The sequence below is a fragment of the Haliotis asinina genome, chromosome 9, assembly GCF_037392515.1.
Source record: "Haliotis asinina isolate JCU_RB_2024 chromosome 9, JCU_Hal_asi_v2, whole genome shotgun sequence".
Classification (NCBI taxonomy): domain Eukaryota; kingdom Metazoa; phylum Mollusca; class Gastropoda; order Lepetellida; family Haliotidae; genus Haliotis; species Haliotis asinina.
In genome coordinates, this window is record NC_090288.1 from 60,197,604 (window position 1) to 60,215,859 (window position 18,256).

General features: G+C 38.6%; 1 protein-coding gene across 4 annotated transcripts in view; it reads right to left on the reverse strand.

Moving 5' to 3' along the window:
* Positions 1 to 18,256, reverse strand: part of LOC137295520 (filamin-A-like) — a 77,658-nt gene that overhangs the window by 17,316 nt on the left and 42,086 nt on the right. For all 4 annotated transcript variants that reach the window (XM_067826891.1, XM_067826888.1, XM_067826890.1 and 1 more), the window contains 5 exons: positions 4,727 to 4,765; positions 3,018 to 3,144; positions 2,644 to 2,784; positions 2,166 to 2,294; positions 1,590 to 1,763 (listed from right to left, as the gene is read on the reverse strand). In XM_067826891.1, coding sequence (XP_067682992.1) covers positions 1,590 to 1,763; positions 2,166 to 2,294; positions 2,644 to 2,784; positions 3,018 to 3,144; positions 4,727 to 4,765 — 610 coding nt within the window. The remainder of the gene's footprint in view (positions 1 to 1,589; positions 1,764 to 2,165; positions 2,295 to 2,643; positions 2,785 to 3,017; positions 3,145 to 4,726; positions 4,766 to 18,256) is intronic.

An 18,256-nucleotide genomic window follows, 5' to 3' on the forward strand; every position in this document is an offset into this window, starting at 1 on the left:
TTTTTTTATTTACATTTATGAACAAGACAGCTACCGGTCTTACATGTTCTGGTACCTCATCTGCTCAATTTTGCCTCAAAAATGCAAGAAAAACAACATATACAATGATCAAATTATCAACTGATAAAATATAAGGAAAATAATAAGCACGCATCTGAAACCAGATACCATAGAATTGTCACAGAATCATGCACATGCATGCCATTAAAAACAAGTGCAGATAACTGTAAATATGCCTCATCACCATAATCCATGCCAAACAGAATTCCCACTCTTGAGTTTTGTGTGAAAATACTGTTCACGCAATATCATTTTCTTGTGTTAGTATAACTTGCAAGGATGAAATCTGCATGCACGTAATGTAATAAGTTTGTACTATTTGTCCAAGCTGTTTCAACATGGAATACTCATCATCCTTTCCACGGGCCAAACTGATTTGTTTCATAGAAATTTCTTACATGTTGACAGAAGATAAAGTAGACAAAAGATTTATGACTGACAACTATCTATTATACTTTAACAGAGGCATTTCAGTGCAGATAATTACACTGCCAAACAAGTAAAGAAGTTAAATGTTTGTCTACTTCACTGCTGCAAACCGTTTTAAGACAGGATATAAAAAGTTGTGCAATTACCCAAAGCATTTCACGTCAAGTTGAAACATTTTCTCAATCACACAAAGGAATGTACATCCTTTTAAAAACTTTCACAAAAGGGCAGGTTGTTGATGTTAGAAAACCATCTATGGGTTGTAATCTAGGTGGGGGTATTTGAAAGGTATCAAATCGGAGGGACTGAATCCCTCAAGTGAAAGGTTAACATCTAAAACTCATAATGATAACTTCTACTTGAATCATAAAGACGGAATCTACACCGTGAAACAAGAAAAGCAACATAACATAGGCAAATAAGCAAAATTTGTTTTAGTGAAAAAACCTTTGATTTTATTCATTCACTAGCAGTAATATGATGTTTCTGCCAAGCAGACATACTGAGGCGGGAAAATGCTATCTATATGTTGGCAAACATGTCAGACACATGTTACATGATCAACATTCTCTCCACTACACGATCGACTGCGATGAATAAGCAAAATCAGGATCATTCATTAGTGAAAAGTTATAAGACCTTATATTACCTTTTTCTGAAAAGACAGAACAAAGACATAAGATAGTAGAAGGTTGAGATACTACACTCATTCAAAATGATGATGGTCTGTTAATTCTGAGCCAAACTAATAATTACATAACTTACATAAATTTAGATATCTATTGTCCCAGAAGATTTGATTTTTTGGAAGCATATTTTTGTTGAATGCATATTTTTCATGAATTTCTTTCTGCAATTATTGTTTTTTCTACATAAAAGTATCTTCCTGTATACAGCCATGCTAAGAATAACTAACCATGAACAACACATGTCCATCCATTAACAACAGGCAATAAGACAGACAGACTGATGGTTAACAAAATATCTCTCGTATAAAAAACAGTTGCTAAAACAACAAATTGAAATAGTATAGAAGAGGTTGGCATAAACTTTAAATTTGAAAGCATTCGATCAAGACAGTTAGCATTGTTTCTACTTACGGGTGATTTTGGCCTTGAAGGGTGATCCTGTGATGTGCTTGTCAGCAAACTTGACGGTGATGCAGTACTCTCCAGGGGCGGTGGGGACATAGCTGACGGTGCAGGTGCCATCCTCATTGTCTTTACAGTTGATTTCAGTCTTGGATGGGCCCTCAATGGCCAGAGACATACCACCTGCAAGCATATCAGTGAGTGAGTGAGTGAGGGTGTGACTGGAGTGAGTCAGTGAGTGAATTTAGTTTTACGCCGCACTCAGCAATATTCCAGCTATATGGCGCCGGTCTGTAAATAATCCAGTCTGGACCAGACAATCCAGTGACCAACATCAGCATCGATCTGCGCAATTGGGAACCGATGACCGATGTGTAAACCAAGTCAGCAAGTCTGACCACCCGATCCCATTAGTCGCCTCTTACGAGGGTGTGACTGGAGTATTGATCTACAGAAATCAAGAAATATAATCATGGATGGGTTTTACTATTTCAATGATGAAAAAATAATACAGACATATTATTTCCACTTGTTGACAAATTCCAGATGATGAAACAGAACAGTTTCTGTTGCTAGGATACGTACCAGCACCAGCATTCTTTGTGTTGATGGTAAAGATTGCAGGCTCACTAGTGACACCATGGCTCAGACCAGGTCCATAGGCGGTTACGTAGCCGGAGTTGACAGCATCAACATGGAACAAGAAGGGGCTTCCTGTTGACAGAACAATTTGATTAGAGCCCTTTCTTTCAGATTCATAAGCCCATTTACTAATGGTGAGCAAGCAGGAAAGTCAAGAATATGTCACAACTTTTAATTTTGCAAATGACTACATAGGTCTATTCACAAAGCATATTCACATTCAAACAAGCCAATGAGTGAGTGAGGGAGTTTGGTTGTACACCACTTTTAGCAATATTCCAGCAATATCATGGGGGGGGGAGGGGGGCAGAATTGTGCTCAACACACTGTACCCACAGGGAAAAGAACACAGGTTTTCAAGACGATGAACAAATGCCTTAAACAGTACCATACCGCCTGAACTATCCAGTGACAAACTGACCTTCAATGCTCTGGTTGTTGTAGTTGACATGCATCTCATGGAGTCCAGTCTCAGAGGGCTGATACTTGATGGTGACAGTGCCATCTTGGTTGTCCTCAATCTTCGGGTACGCTCGCTTTCCTGACGGCATTACGACATACGCTGAAACACAAACACATCAACAGAAGTCAGGAGAGGTTATCTCATTCATCATCACAAGAACTATATCAAACAGAGATATAAGGTACATGTATTCTGAAACACAGAAACAAAAACTTCTTCTCTCTCATGAGCATCACCTGTCAATTGCTATTATCTCTGGTAAGTGTTCTTAGCCTCTGATTCTCTTGTGTTCATGTGAAGTTGGCTTGGGTTGACAACCATTGAATATTTACCTGAGACAAAGTTGAAGATAGGTCCAACTGGGATGCAGAAGTCGACAGGCTGGTACAGGCCTGATCCAGGTGCAGCACTGACACTGTCGACAGTTTCCTGCACAATCAGGTCCTCAGCAGTGCCAACCTGAAACACAACACAAATACAGTATGGTACACAACAGGTACTTTAGCTTACCACTATGTAACTCAGGATGTGGGATATTACTCTTAGTATCTATATCAATACTCTTAGCACCTATATTATTCCAGAACCCTATGCAATATTATTCTCAGAACCTCCGTGATAATTTTCTCATCACAAATATGATATAATTAAACACCTGTGAAATTACTCTCAGAGCCAGACTACTAACTGGTAAACATTCTCACTGCAACTGACAAAAATGGGCAAGATAAATACCATTAAGTCACCAGGTGCTATTAAACTGCATGTTAGAGTTAGGAAATGAAATAAATTATTTTTAGAGAAAGTTTGGAAAGGTTATTTTAGCAGCTATGGTGCCAGAGAAATATTGACTTTCTCTGAGATTCGTGTGTCTAATTAATGCAATGAGTTTGAGGTAAGTGTTTTGGCAATGTTATGATTAGGCACTGACACCAACTGAGAGACTGAGATACACCATGTGCAGACTTGACAGATAGCATGGCATTTAACTCTGATGAAAACTAGACCTTTACTATAACTAGACATCAGTGGATCAGTGGATGTTGGTGTATTATCTAGTCATAAGCAGACTTAATGAAAGCATGCTATCAGAAAGACTGGCTTTAATACTCTTTTTCTCATTTTGTTTTTCAAACATTAAACTTGATTTTGAAGACAACAGTTGAGCTGTAGACTGATGAAACAAGTAGTAATTAAGTAGATGTGATGTGACTAGACATCAGTAGATGACAAGTAAAGCCATGCTGTGTCAGTAAGATCTCATGATTATTACCGCATGATCATAACGGATCAGACAATGGAGACAAGTACTACAGACGTGCAGACACTAGCACACAAGTGGTAATGTAAGTCTCAAACAGCTACTGCAATAATGTTCTTAATGCTACAATCTAAGACTATTAAGTCTAAAACTGTTTGAAGGAGATCTGCTTAAACGGCCAAGATGTTAACTTTACAAATTATTGCTAAGAAAACAGATTAGTCTGAGCTAGTATGGTCTTACACATAGTTAATCTGATCATATGTAGATAACCAGCAGAGACTATTGCTGTGCAAGTTGCTAACTTGATCAGGTCTAGCTTGTCACAAATTCCTTCCCCTCAGACCACCCGATTCTGGATGAAATGAACTATCCAGTCAGACAGTGGGCATGGATCACATGATCCATCACAAAGAATTCAAGAATAATGCGTATACAGGCTACTGCAGATACATGTACTCCAAGTACCTGTCTGTATTCCGAATGTTCTTAATACACACATGTACTCCAAGTACGTGTCTGTATTCCAAATGTTCTTAATACACACATGTACCCTAGCTTTATAGGATCAAACATGAGTAAGTCCATTCAATAATGATTGAAAACAGCCTCACTGTAGACTTGACAGTTTCAACTTATTAAACGGGTTTGTCAATCACAGAACTAATCTGGCGAATCTGTTGGCAGCGCATGTTAAGATGCACTGTTTGTTAGAGCGGCTATTAGTGTTAATGGCAGTGTGTGTTAAAATGGTGAAGTGTGTTAAAGTGCCAAACTCACCTGACTTCTCCATAGGTCATACTCTTCGGGTGAGACGGCCTGGGAAGCAACACACAAAAACGGGGTGAGACATGCACATGCCACACGGCAATAAACACAACTTGCAATATCTTAACACACAAATTTTTATCAAACAAAGTCTAAAAACATCTTTGTTTCTCATAAAAGAAACAAATGAAACCAATTTGACTTCTAAATATAATCACCAGTCTTCTTGTCAGATCAAAAAACAATATTTTCAAGAATTGGTTTTTGCTGTTTGTGTTAAGACAGTGCTAACAGTACTCAGGCAGTGTTCCATATATCCTTGTTGCTGCACGTACTACTCAACTTCACATAGGGACAATTCTATACTGGACAAAAAAGTGAGGGGTCATTCATATTTTGGGTATGTTCTTGTAATTAAGACAAAGAACCAATTTCTGAAAAATATGCAGAAAAATCCTCATGATCCCTCATTTTTCCCCCAGTATATTGTTCAATAACACACCTGACTATCAACTGAGTATTTTCGAACACAAGGCTTTCATACATCTGTATTCCTACAGTTATTTATCTATTTGTTTTCTTAATAAATAAAGATATATCACTCAAAACAAAATAAGGATATATGAACACTGTTGGACAAATTGTGTAATGTGCTTGAAAATTTGTTCCTTATGCCAGAAAACTTAACGCAGTGGTGTTTTTCACTGTACCTGACTTATCTGACAACACTATTGTTGACAAGTCTATTGATAACAACTCTATTGTTGACAAGTCTATTGATAACAACTCTATTGTTGACAAGTATATTGATAACAACTCTACTGTTGACTAGGCACTGACAACACATCCCTGACTAGGACTAAACAGTGACTAAACAATGACTGACTACACACTAAATACACAATGCACCACTGAAGACACTCAAACAGCATTCTATGTTTCACACCTGATCCAGTACCAATGTTCCTACTTTTTCAACAACCCATATCACAAAAGTGAGTGAGTGAGTGAGTGTGGTTTTACACCACTTTTACACTGTTAAAGCAGTATTCTAACAATATGGCAAGGGACACCAGAAAATGGGCTTCACCTATTGTACCCATGTGGGGAATCAAACCAGTGTCTTCAGCATGATAAGTGAATGCTTCAACAACTAGGCTACCCCCACATCACAAAACACATTTATAACTATTTTAACATTGGCCGCAATAGTCATAGGAGAACTGCTCCCAGATCATCATTTACTTGAAACAGGCTTTTTGCATTTGAGAGTGCCTCAATGAAAGGCTGCTCCAGCTTGGAGCATTCACAGAATCTGCCCGATACTATAGTAGACTGAAGAAGGGACGATTTATTGGTTAACAGGGCACCTCTTGAAATTAATTGCTTCAACTTCCACTACCCACATTGCTATGGTAACAGGTTTACATCTCTACTACTTTCAAGCACATTACACTTGGGTTCAAGTTTTCAAATATTAATGAGAACGCCTGCATCATGATGAGTTTCATGCTTTAGTTTATTTAGGTCAAGGAACTGAAAATGGTAGCAAACACTTTAATGTGCACAGCACACGCTTATGCATTCATGTTAACACCTGACATGCGCAAAGCAGTTGTTACACACATCAGGATTCACATATCAGGACACATGCTTACACACAACCACACATACATGCACACACTCACACACCCACTCATGCACTCACACAGTCACTCACTCACTCTTTGTTAACATTTCGATGTATTCTAGCTGTATGATGACAGCCTGCTGAAAGTTGACTGGGACCAGACAATCCAGTATGAGCATATTCGAGTACGAAGACCAATTAATAAATTAACCAATTCTCATAACAAACAAAGATAGCCAAGGCCCTGCTCTTGTCCAGTGGGGAACAACATGCAACCTTGCTCTTTCCATTTTTAAGTCATCACAAATTGCAAAACTACTCTAAATTACTTCAGTCAGGGTAATGAACACATATCACAGCTAAGAAGTTGATATTGTACAAAGTCCTAATGAGAAAACTCCTTGTCTTATCAAGTTCCTCTGTTAACTGCCCTCCACCTTTCAAACTGATCTACAAGTCAACTATCTGATTCCCTGCACAAGTGCCACTAGCAAAAGTTCACATGAACTAGATTATTTTCCTTTCCATGCTCTCCACACATGAGGATCCAAATATCCTGAAATTAACATTCCCTTAATGGCTTACAAGAAAAACCTTTTAAAGAGAGATCTTGGGACCTCTACAGTCTGTGGACATCAGATCTTGTAAATAATTTATGAGTTCACATAGGAATACATTTTTTACTCTTGATAAACACCCCCTGAATCTATCTACACTTTTGAATAGTGCATATTCCTGGTGTTACCAACAGGGGAAATCTTTAAACCAAACTTCTAACATGCTGTGCTTTAACATCAGCTCCTCCACAAGATTCGAAAACAGAATATGTCCTATGCATCAAATGCTTTGAAAATGCCTACTCATAGAGGTTTGTGTTTTCTCAATGGCCAGCTATAAGTCTCCCCAGATGGTGTTGACCTGTTCATACTAGGCCAGACAACAGGTTGGTACATATAGAGGTGTAAAACAACATTCACTCTGCTTCAACCATGCTGACTGGATACATAAGCACGCACATTATGACAAGCACAACAGACAACAAAACAAATACTAACAATGCAAAAAGGCATTCAACCCCAAATATCCATGACTCTTTAGAAATAATGGACACAAATTTAATAACAATACCTCAAATCTGATATTAATAGCTATGTGTTTTTCCACAACAAAAACATCATGTTGGAAATAGATATTATATTTTGTGTGCCTTTGGTGCACATAAAATATCTGATATTTCAAATCATGATATTTATGCTGAAGAAACCAGCAAGATTAATGATTACTAAATCATATAGTGCCACTCTTCAGATCCACTAAAACAAGTAAGTTTAAAAAGAGTGTATGAATACAATGTTTGGATGAAGTGCCCTGTTTATGAAACAGTGTTCCTGGCCTTGCAGCCATGTTTATAAGCCTATATGGCCTACTGGTAACAGTAGCCAATACTGCATTGATGTAGGGGTGGAAAAGTCTCCTTATTGGAGATTTCATTTGCATACTTACTGAAATGTGATATCAAGTTAATGTGACTGTTCATTGAATCTATAACAATTTCCACTGTAAAGGACCTGTCCTAATTTTCTTCCTATGCTTTGTTGGAAGTCTTAAAGTGTATAATGTCTGTATTTGCTTTCAGAAACATTCGAGCAATGTCCTTAGAGGGTTAACACAAACATCTTTCACATATTGCACCCACTGAGTAAAGTCAATACTTATACTGCTAATGCTAATTTTTGCACCTACACTTCAACATGATGCTGCTCTTTGGCATGACAATATGACCCTGACAGAATTGTACTTTCAAAGCTGCTACTAAGTGCTGAGGGCAACCATATAGGTCTGTACATTCCCTTCTCAAGCAGCCATTTTAAACAGTTGGTTGGACTGAGTGCAATGTGGACAAAGTGCCTTGCCCAGGGACACAACACAGTACTAGACCCAGGTAACAAATATGAGGTGTCTCCACCAGGATTCAAACACAGCTCTTTGGTGTGAGAGGCCAGCATGCTAACCACTACACCACAGAGGTCCAGAGATCTTCAGCATAACCAACAAATGCTTCAACATTGAGGATCCTGCCCAGTCTACAAACTACAGGCTGGGAGAGCTACTGAAAATAGTTGAAGACCAACTGCCAAGACCATTTTATTTAAGTGGGATTTGATTCCTCTCCTTATCACTCTCAATCCATAAATAATGAACTGACTGTCACTTACATGAGACATTCCATCAAATACCTTGAACTTCTTTGCATGTCAAAATCTGATAAGATTAATGCAGGCACTATCATGAAATATAACCCAGCTAGGAGTTTTTCCAGCAGAATATATTCCTAAGACTTTTTTAGAGCAAAGGCAATAATAACCAGGAACAAATTTGTATATATTCATCTTTTTATGTATCCCATGCTACATTCTATCCTAGTTTAGAGAAGACCATGACATAGTTCCCTCTGTCACGACCCTCAACATAGATTACACAGCCCGCATGTCATGACCCTCCTACTCTATTCCATCACATCGTCTTCTCCACACATTAACATAAAAACTATACATGTTGCCTTTCCTCCTCTTGTGACATCAGGTCTTATCTCGCCTAGCCAGATGTACAACTTTTACCATGCTATCTGTGTAGGTTTACAACTCTATGGAAAGTTTCAAACTCATGAAATGTGACCCAGTCTGCATGATATGCTGTCTGAACAGCATCCATGTATTCATTTCAAAATTTAACATTTCTGATTTACGGCTGTTTGCATTCTCAAGAGGCAGGATAACATCCAGTTTGATGACCAACATGGAACACTGCAGTCTCCTCGTCAGAGTGTCACATGTTACCCTGCACAGACATGTAGCATCTGTTACTGTCATTTCTTGGATTTGGCTCCATATTTTTTTCTGTAGAAGGTTTAGTTCTGGAGTTTTTTTCACTTAAATTTGTTGGTGAACTTTCAGGGGAAGATTTAGTTCACTGTTTTTTTTCCTTTAAAGATGTATTTTGCTGCTTTTTCTTTGCAAGGACTCATGCTGATGACAAGAGCATGAATTCAACATGCTGAGTTTATCCATAGTTTTATGGAACAGGACACAAAGAACAGAAAACTGTTCACTTTTGTCCTCAAAACCTTCAGTCTGATTTTCCCTTCACAGGTTTGCAATATCCATCAACTATTTGCTGTTTTCTGGTTACCCAAGAAAACTTAATGTACCATTTCATCATTAGACCCAGTTGTTACAGTGAGTGCAAAACATTACACAATCTCGCTGCCCAATGAACACAGCCTCCTGATTAAAGACCAAACTTCCCCCTGTTTCCATGGTAAAACAATTAATATATCATCTTATTTTTACACTTTTGATTTATTATGAAAATTTTCACTCATTTCTCATCAGAACTGACAAAAAGTGTAATCCTTGGAGAGCTTCCTTCACGAGGATTTAGTTCAGGGCATGAAATGTTGGCATGAATCCACATACCTTCCTTGTGATACAAAGCCAGCTCTAGACCTGTTCGGTGCCATCTCGATGCAAGGAGACACCCCACAGTGCCAACATTCCACGCATTGCGGTGAAGAATACCAACAGGACAGAGGTACTTCATCCTGTTCATGCCTCCTTAAGGTTGTATAGTTACCTCCAGGTCAAGTCTGACTTGACCATCAAAACTTTCATACATCCCACAGAAGAGAATCAACCCAAACTATGTCCTACAGAAGAGAATCAACCCAAAACGATGTCCTACAGAAGAGAATCAACCCAAACTATGTCCTACAGAAGAGAATCAACCCAAACTATGTCCTACAGAAGAGAATCAACCCAAACTATGTCCTACAGAAGAGAATCAACCCAAAACGATGTCCTACAGAAGAGTCACAACCCCATAACTATATCCTACAAAAGAAAAATACAACACACAAAACTAAGTCCCACAGAAAAGAATCAAACCCCTATCTATGTCCTACAGGAGAGATGCAACACCAAAACTTTTTCCTACAGAAGACAAGCTGAACAGTCACCATAAGACTTCATCATTCTCCATATGGGCACATGCTCCAACATCAGACAGACAGACATTCAGTCACTGACATACATGTCAGACTGACTTCTGTCTTCAACAACTCTCTAGGGCTCACCCAAACTACCATTTCACATAGTCTTACCACAGCAATCGCCTGAAACCATTCTCATTTGTGAACAGTAAAGCTACTGTTTATGTCCCTGTTTGTTTGGCATCATGGCTAAAGAGGCTGTTTCACATTGTTGTTAGATGTTGTACATTAGCTACACACATTCCAGGAATATCTAGCTATAACTACCTATTTGTTATTAAGACCTTAATTACTGTTGTTCATCACGGGCCTGTCACATAGGAATATCTAGCCGTAACTGCAGACTTGTTTATTACTGAATCACTCCAATTTATCATGATTTAGTTCTGGAGTTTTTTCCATTAAAAGAATATAGGAATATCTAGCCACAGTTGCCAACATGTTATAACAGAATAACTGTTCTCAACAGAGGCCTGTCACATGGGAATATCTAGCCATAATTATCTGAATCAATCAAACATCTACAATTGATCAAGAGTACTTCCTCATGCAAAACATGCTTCTTGATAACAAAGCTCATGTAAATGATATTTGTATTACTTACATGTAACAATCAGCAGTTTATTGTTTTAATATACTATTGTTTGTCTACTATCGACAGCAGTGTTCTCAGTACCCCTCAACACCTTGTCACAGGAAGGCTTGGAATCAACTGATCACGAATCCTATAACAATGCTGTAAAGATTGAGTGTATGTCAAGAGTACCCTCAAATGTACTTTACATTCCAGATATATATTCCAAAACCAGCACATTGCCAAAACAAACAGTTACTGAAATTTACTGAAAATCACCCAAACAGACGGCAATGTATCAAGTACTTATTTTATGACATGGAAAACAAAATTTTACTTTGGAATATAAACCGACACATGTTTTGAAGAGATTTTTTAAAACACTAAATCATCTTCCATGAAATGTCAATGCGAAATGCAAGCTTCTGCCCTCAGTGCTGGTGAAAGTTGTGCTTAGACGAACACATGTAGCAGGATGTAATGGGGTAAGCATGAGCTCCCAGAAGTGCTGAGCTACTGATGAGTTACCATATGCCATCACAGGTAATCTCTCTAATGTTCCTGACTGTGCTGGTAGTTACAGATATGCTTACAAACAACATAAGGTCCTGATGCCAACACTGGGAAAAATGTTCAAACTCATTACTCTGACAGAGAACATTTCACTATGACTGTGTTGGTTTCATTGTTACCTTGAGTTGGTGAGTGAGGTCTCATGAATACAACTTTTAAACCAAGTACAAGTAATTTGGAAACATTAACAGTTCTTGGCATAAATTCACGACTTAGTAGTGACAAGGGATTACAAAATGACAACCATCAAACCAAGAATGTTAACACTTGACGTCAAAGAGACACAAGAACCATCATGAATGGCTAAAGTCTTGTATCAGTTAAGTAAAAAGTTTGAAGTAAAGAGTCTTGAATTACTGTAAAGACATGAAGAAGGTGTTAGCCTAAAAAGATGCATTTTCTCATCCAAAGCCTATTACCCGATTGAAGATACAGGAACAATCTCAACTAGGTCATGTCCTGAGCTAGGAAGCACATCACTAATTCAGATTCCTAATGGATCAAGATGCTGTTTATATAGGACAAAGGTCATGGATAAGCATGTGAATGAACCTGTTACTTGTGTTGCCAACAGATGGCGCTAATGCATTGCCCAGTTATATTTAATATTCCACAACACCTGCAAATGTATCAAATTGTCTGGAATAATGCAGGCCTCCATTCAGCCTCTTCTCTGTTAGGTGTAACGGATAGAAAACCAGGCCAACCACATCCAGTGTGGTTCATGGCAGGTGTTGGAACCTCAAGACATCTACATCTACTGATTACCATCAATACTATGTGTGCATGCCATATTTGTGATAAGACCCTTGCCAAATTATGCTATAAAATTTCAAGGCTATTCTTAGAAGTATTGGTATGATTTTAATACAGCTTGTCCTTGTATGCAATAATGTCAGATACTGGAGGATAATCTTGTGCCATGAACCTTCTTGCACCATTGTGTTGGCATTCTGTATGTACATAGTTGCACTGGTTGGCCATTCTTGCTCTCTACTGTGTCATTGCTGGTGGGACATTGTTGAACTCTGTTGTGACATTGCTGCACTCTACTGGTGTGACATTGCTGCACTCTACGGGTGGGACATTGTGGCTCACTACAGGTGTGACATTGCTGCAATCTACTGGTGTGACACTGTTGCACTCTACTGGTGGGACAATGTTGCTCACTACTGGTGTGACATTGTTGAACTCTGTTGTGACATTACTCCACTCAATTGGTGGGACACTGTTGCTCACTACTGGTGTGACATTGTTGCACTCTACTGGTGTGACATTGTTGCGCTCTAATGATGGGACCCTGCTGCAATCTACTGGTAGGTTGGGAATGTTCGACTGTGTTGGTATATACATATACAAAGGAACACTCTACTGGTGTGACATCACTGGACTGTGTTAGCTCACTAGTTATAGATCATGAATGTTGGTACACTGTTTAGTGTTCAGTTAGACCACACACTAAGTGTACAGACTTCAAAAAAGATTCTTACATTTATGTATAAGCAAACTATTTTCTGTGTTCTATAGAAAGGGAGACAATCAATAATTCCAAGCAATTCCACTGTCAAATATATCACAAATATATTATGATATATGTCACAAATGAAATTAAGGAAAAATTGAAATTGACTGGCAAATTTCATTGTATCCACATACTGCACAGTAGACAACAAATCTCATTTCACTCAACATCTCATCACTGTGAAAAAAAAATCTTTCCCTCAACCAGTTCAAGGTAATAGCTTTCTGCCTGTGGAATCAGCCTGGTGTAAGGAATGATAAGAGTAAGCCTTAGACGCACATTCCTATTAACTAGCAACTGGTGTGAAGCATAGGCTTGTCAAGTCTACATGCAACTCCTACCCTTGAACCTGAGTGGACATTTGCTATAGTCATGCAATAAACTACCTCGTACAGGAAGTGATATCTATATCTTGGCCAGCCTCAATGAGGTCTGTGATTAGTTTACGTTCAGATGCAGTGTATATCACAGTAATGGCCTGAGTCATGGCTCAGTGGACTGAAAGTCTTACATTGCATGAACTTTCCAGGATAATCTCTGAACATTCAATCTACTTCCATTACAAACACAGGTCATATTGTAAAGACTAAATTTTACTTAAAGTCAAATAAAAAGTGATAAAGTTACTTCTATTAATAATTTAACTCCGGTATATCCTGCTGGCTTATCAAATATACATGCATTGCAGTCAACACAACTTATCATTAATCTGACTGAAATAGGAATGATAGTTGAAATTGCATTCCAGTGACAAAATGCCTTTAATCTCTGCCTTTTCATGTAAATCCTTCTGTCTCTACTCAATGCTTCATCAAATGGTTGTTGAACATGAGCAATGTTATAGTAACCTGATGACGTTCCCCCAAAGTGGCCTGTAAACATCCTACTCTGCAATGATCAGAAGGGACAGGTGAAATGTGCAAACCAATTAAGTAGAGATTTCTTCTGCAGCTTGATGTGCTGACAACATTTGAGTGCACCATGTAAATATCCTGACTTGGAGATGTATGTACATGACTGACAACATCCTACTAAACCAAACATTTAAACAATTAACAAAATTTATAATCCAGGCAAATGATACACTTAACACACTCCTGGGATATATCAGGTTAATCAAAAGAAAAAGGAAGAGCAAAAGCTGAGAGAGTGAGTGACTTGCATTCTACACTATTTTCATAAGACCATAGGCACCTTAACTGACATCACATGGCAATCAGTCTTCAGCAAAACAATCCATAATACCCTGACTACCAGAAAGATCTTGTGTTTTCAGAAGAAATTAAGTTCCTTCATATCCATGCGGCTATTTATCATAAGACCAAATACTGCATACAAAATACCTGAAGTTATTTAGATAAAGACCATAGTCCTGCTACCCTAAGCACTATGAGTTCAGATAAGACATGCATGGAACCCTTTGGAGGAAGCGTTGCACTGCTGGCTACTGCCCCTGCAATCAAGGACTAAATTACTCTCTTGCTGAGATGATAGTCTTAACAGTTTGGTACTATTCACTCAGATACAGATGCTACTGAAGAGGCTCCAAATGTGCTTTATAGAATAACTATCCACCATTCAGATGCAGTGACTAAACTACCAACGATGCCAAAAATGTCTTCTAGAAGATGCTGAGCAGATGGGTACTGTCATGTACATTCTGCATCACCCTCAGCTACAACTTCTCAGAGAGGGCTCATCACTATAGGAAATCAAAACTGATTTTCAACACTTATCAGTATTCACCGAAAAAGGTTCTTTTACTGACATATAATGAAACAAATACAAGGTTGCCATAGCATCCGTTCATCTACTTTTCTGAACACTAAACTACTATGACATACATAATGATATTAAACGTTTCTATCATGATCAGTTCTTGTAGTCATGTGTGCACCCTTAGTGTACATTGTCTCTCTTCAATGCGCTGCATTATGTAATGGTTATAGCTTCAGTACACATATTCCTTTAAGTCATAAAGGAAACATGTACATTGCACATGACCAGGCATCACAAAATACAGCCATTGCACAAGGCTTAACTGCAAACCTTTCATACTGTTTAACAATCTGGTATCTACCATAAGACATACTATACCTTAAAGAAATATCCTCAAAACAACCTTATAATCCACAGCAGCAATTTGCAAGACAGTCGAAAAGCTTCTCTTATGATGCCAACAGTATGCTGCGAAGGAGATAGTAAAAATTGGAGGGAGTTGGTATCCCTTCCACCATGGGCAAGCGTAATCCAGTGAGTGAAGCTGCTGTTTAATTTCGTGAGGCGCTTGCTTCTCTACAGGGAGTGAAAGATAGAATACTCGGAGGCTGGTGTCGCCACAGCTCACTGTACTCAGCCTCCATACATTTCATTCCCAACTTCAAAACATACATTATCACAACTATAGATGGGGCTATTTTTGTTAATGAAAACTTAGTCATGAACAGACTTTGGCTCAGTCTTCTAGAGTGTAAGGTGAAACAGTCAGAGGGTCAAAGTAACAGCTGTTAGGATTCCCCTTAACCATAATCTGTTGAGATGATCTTGTTTTAATGGCTCAATGCATTAGCAAGTAGCTTAACAGTGCCCATAAATGAACAAGAATTTCAAAACTGTCATGAACCTGGAATTTGAGCTTGGTCCAGCCAGTCTGAATCACAAGACGAACAGGTTTTAAGCCAATCAGGAACTATGGTTATGAGACTCAGTGAAATGTAAGCCAATCCAGTTCCCTTGTTTATCTAAGAATCAAAGGTCCAAAAAGCTGCAGAAAACTTTCATAGTTACAGACTTGACAAGATCCCAAGTGAAGGAGAAAGAAAACAGTGAAAACAAAGAAAAGACAGAGACTGATTAGAAAACAGGATCTGTACAAGAGATGAATAATAAAAACATAAGCCTTTAACAAGCCAGACCTCTGCATGTGGAATTTTTCTGTCTGTATTTGTACAAATGCAGTGATCATATTAGAGGCAAATGGCAGTAAGACATATAAGTATGCTTTCATAATTCTGTTATTATTCACAAGACATTATTGCAACCAATTCTCGCTTCTGGTAATCACAGAATTGTATTCTAATTGAGGGGAAAAAACAATTGTTCATCACATTTCCTATACTGAACAGTCTTCTGTTTTAACATTTTTATATTTTCTGCATGATTAATGTTCATTTTTTCCATGGAAAGTAGTTCCTAATTGTACACACACAGTAGGACTCCCTCCTGCACTTCCTGACAAACTGAATGGAGTGATAGGTCAATTAACAGAAGCACAAACTATCTCAAACCTCTGGGCACTCAGTCACAAATAGCTGGGGCCATGTTGCCAGGCCGTGACACCAACTCGGCACTTAACTATAATGGTTAACTGGGTAGGGCTTAATGGGGTGGAGGCATCAGGTGATATGGGGTGTCAAGGGGGTGAAAGGGGTGGTATGAGTGTGTAAGGGGAGATGTGAGAGTGTATGGGGAGATGTGAGGGTGTAAGGGGAGATGTGAGAGTGTAAGGGGAGATGTCAGAGTGGAAGGGGGAGACGAGGATGAATATTAACAGGGTGGGATGCAGATAGGAAGGAGGGTGTGTATGTAGGTGAAGGTTGGGGTGGATCAATGGGTAATGGGGTTGGGTGTAGGGAGGTAGGAGAGTGTGTGGGTGGGGTGAAGATAGGGGTGGAATTATGGGAAAGGGGGATGACAAGTAAAAAGGAATGAGGGCAGGTATGAGGATGTTTGAGGTGTGAAGACAGAAGTAGAGTTGGAAAGGGGTTGGACAAGGTAGGATGAGAGTTTGGGCAAGTTGCAGGATGATAGAGTTGGGGCAGAAGAACAGGGTAGATGCTGTTCAGAGGAGAAAGAGCTATCAAATGGCAGAATGAGATCATGGAAGGGTATTACTCGGAGACCATTAAACTTCCAGACTCAGCCAACTATTGTTCCACTGAGACAGATACTTCAATCATTTAATAGGTTTTCCTCCTGCAGAAGTACATGAATGAGGAATTTGATGACTTGTAGACTTATCAGCTCGCTGAAAACTGCTCCATGTAAAGACAGACATGCCTGTGCTGGAAAGTAGGCATGAAGAGATGAGGAATGACTAATAAACACTGGAACACTATGAAGAGTCAATAGATGGGCTGACATGTAGGGAAAAACAGTCCTCACAAAGTAAGTATTCCAACACTGATGTATTAAAACTGCTACATGTTGCACACTGCCATCTACCTCCAAACCATTAACACTATGCATATGAACTATGATCAGCGCTGGTAACAAAGATAACAGAGATACAAAGATAACAAAAACTGACATACACTCAAAACAAACTTTAAACAACCAGACAGTTTCAGCTTTTAAGCCCTATGTCTGCACAATGTTTCTGAGTGAAGGTTCTACTCTAAGCGTCTGAGGCAGCTGTCTAAGTTAATCAAAACTCTCCATCTCATTCATTTCAACATCTACAGGGAAACATGCTGATTGATCGTGCAGTTTTTTTCACAAATCTGTTGAAGTCTCAGCTTTCCAGTCAAAGTTGTTATTTAAAAGATTTTAAATCTTGATTAAAACATTATTTCACCATAACTTAGTGATCCTTAATTATTCTGAGATGTGTTGTCTTGTTTGGTACATACAGGGCTGAATGGTTGAAAATTGTTTACATAAACATAAAATTACACCTGTTTGGATTATCAATTATTTCAAGAGTATTTTGGATTAAAAAAGGTCACAAATATTGTACATATCAATCATTTACTCAAAAGATCCCAAAAAGAAACTTCATCAATGTGATTGACCACAGAACCATCCGGTACTTCTGATTAAGAAACACAATTTGGATTCCAAGTCAAATATTTACGTTCCCAATTTCGAAAGACATTTGAGTAAGAGTGTGAAACGGCTGAGGCAGCAGCAGCTGTCTTGTTTGAAGCAGTGAAAATTAGATCATAATTGAGCTGCATCGCCACAGCTCTCAGTGCCTTCAACAGACCATGGCTCTTCAGCAAGGTCCCCGTTTCCAGTGTAATCTTTAGGCGATAAGCAAAGACTGCTCTGCTGCCTCATTAAAGGCCTTCAATGACATGCTCCTGCCTAAACACTTTCAGGGGTTGAACACTTCCGCGTATGTGGAATGTCTTTAAGTGCAAACTCTCAACAAGATGAAAACTTTCATAATGAGCAAGTCAAATTGTTCATTT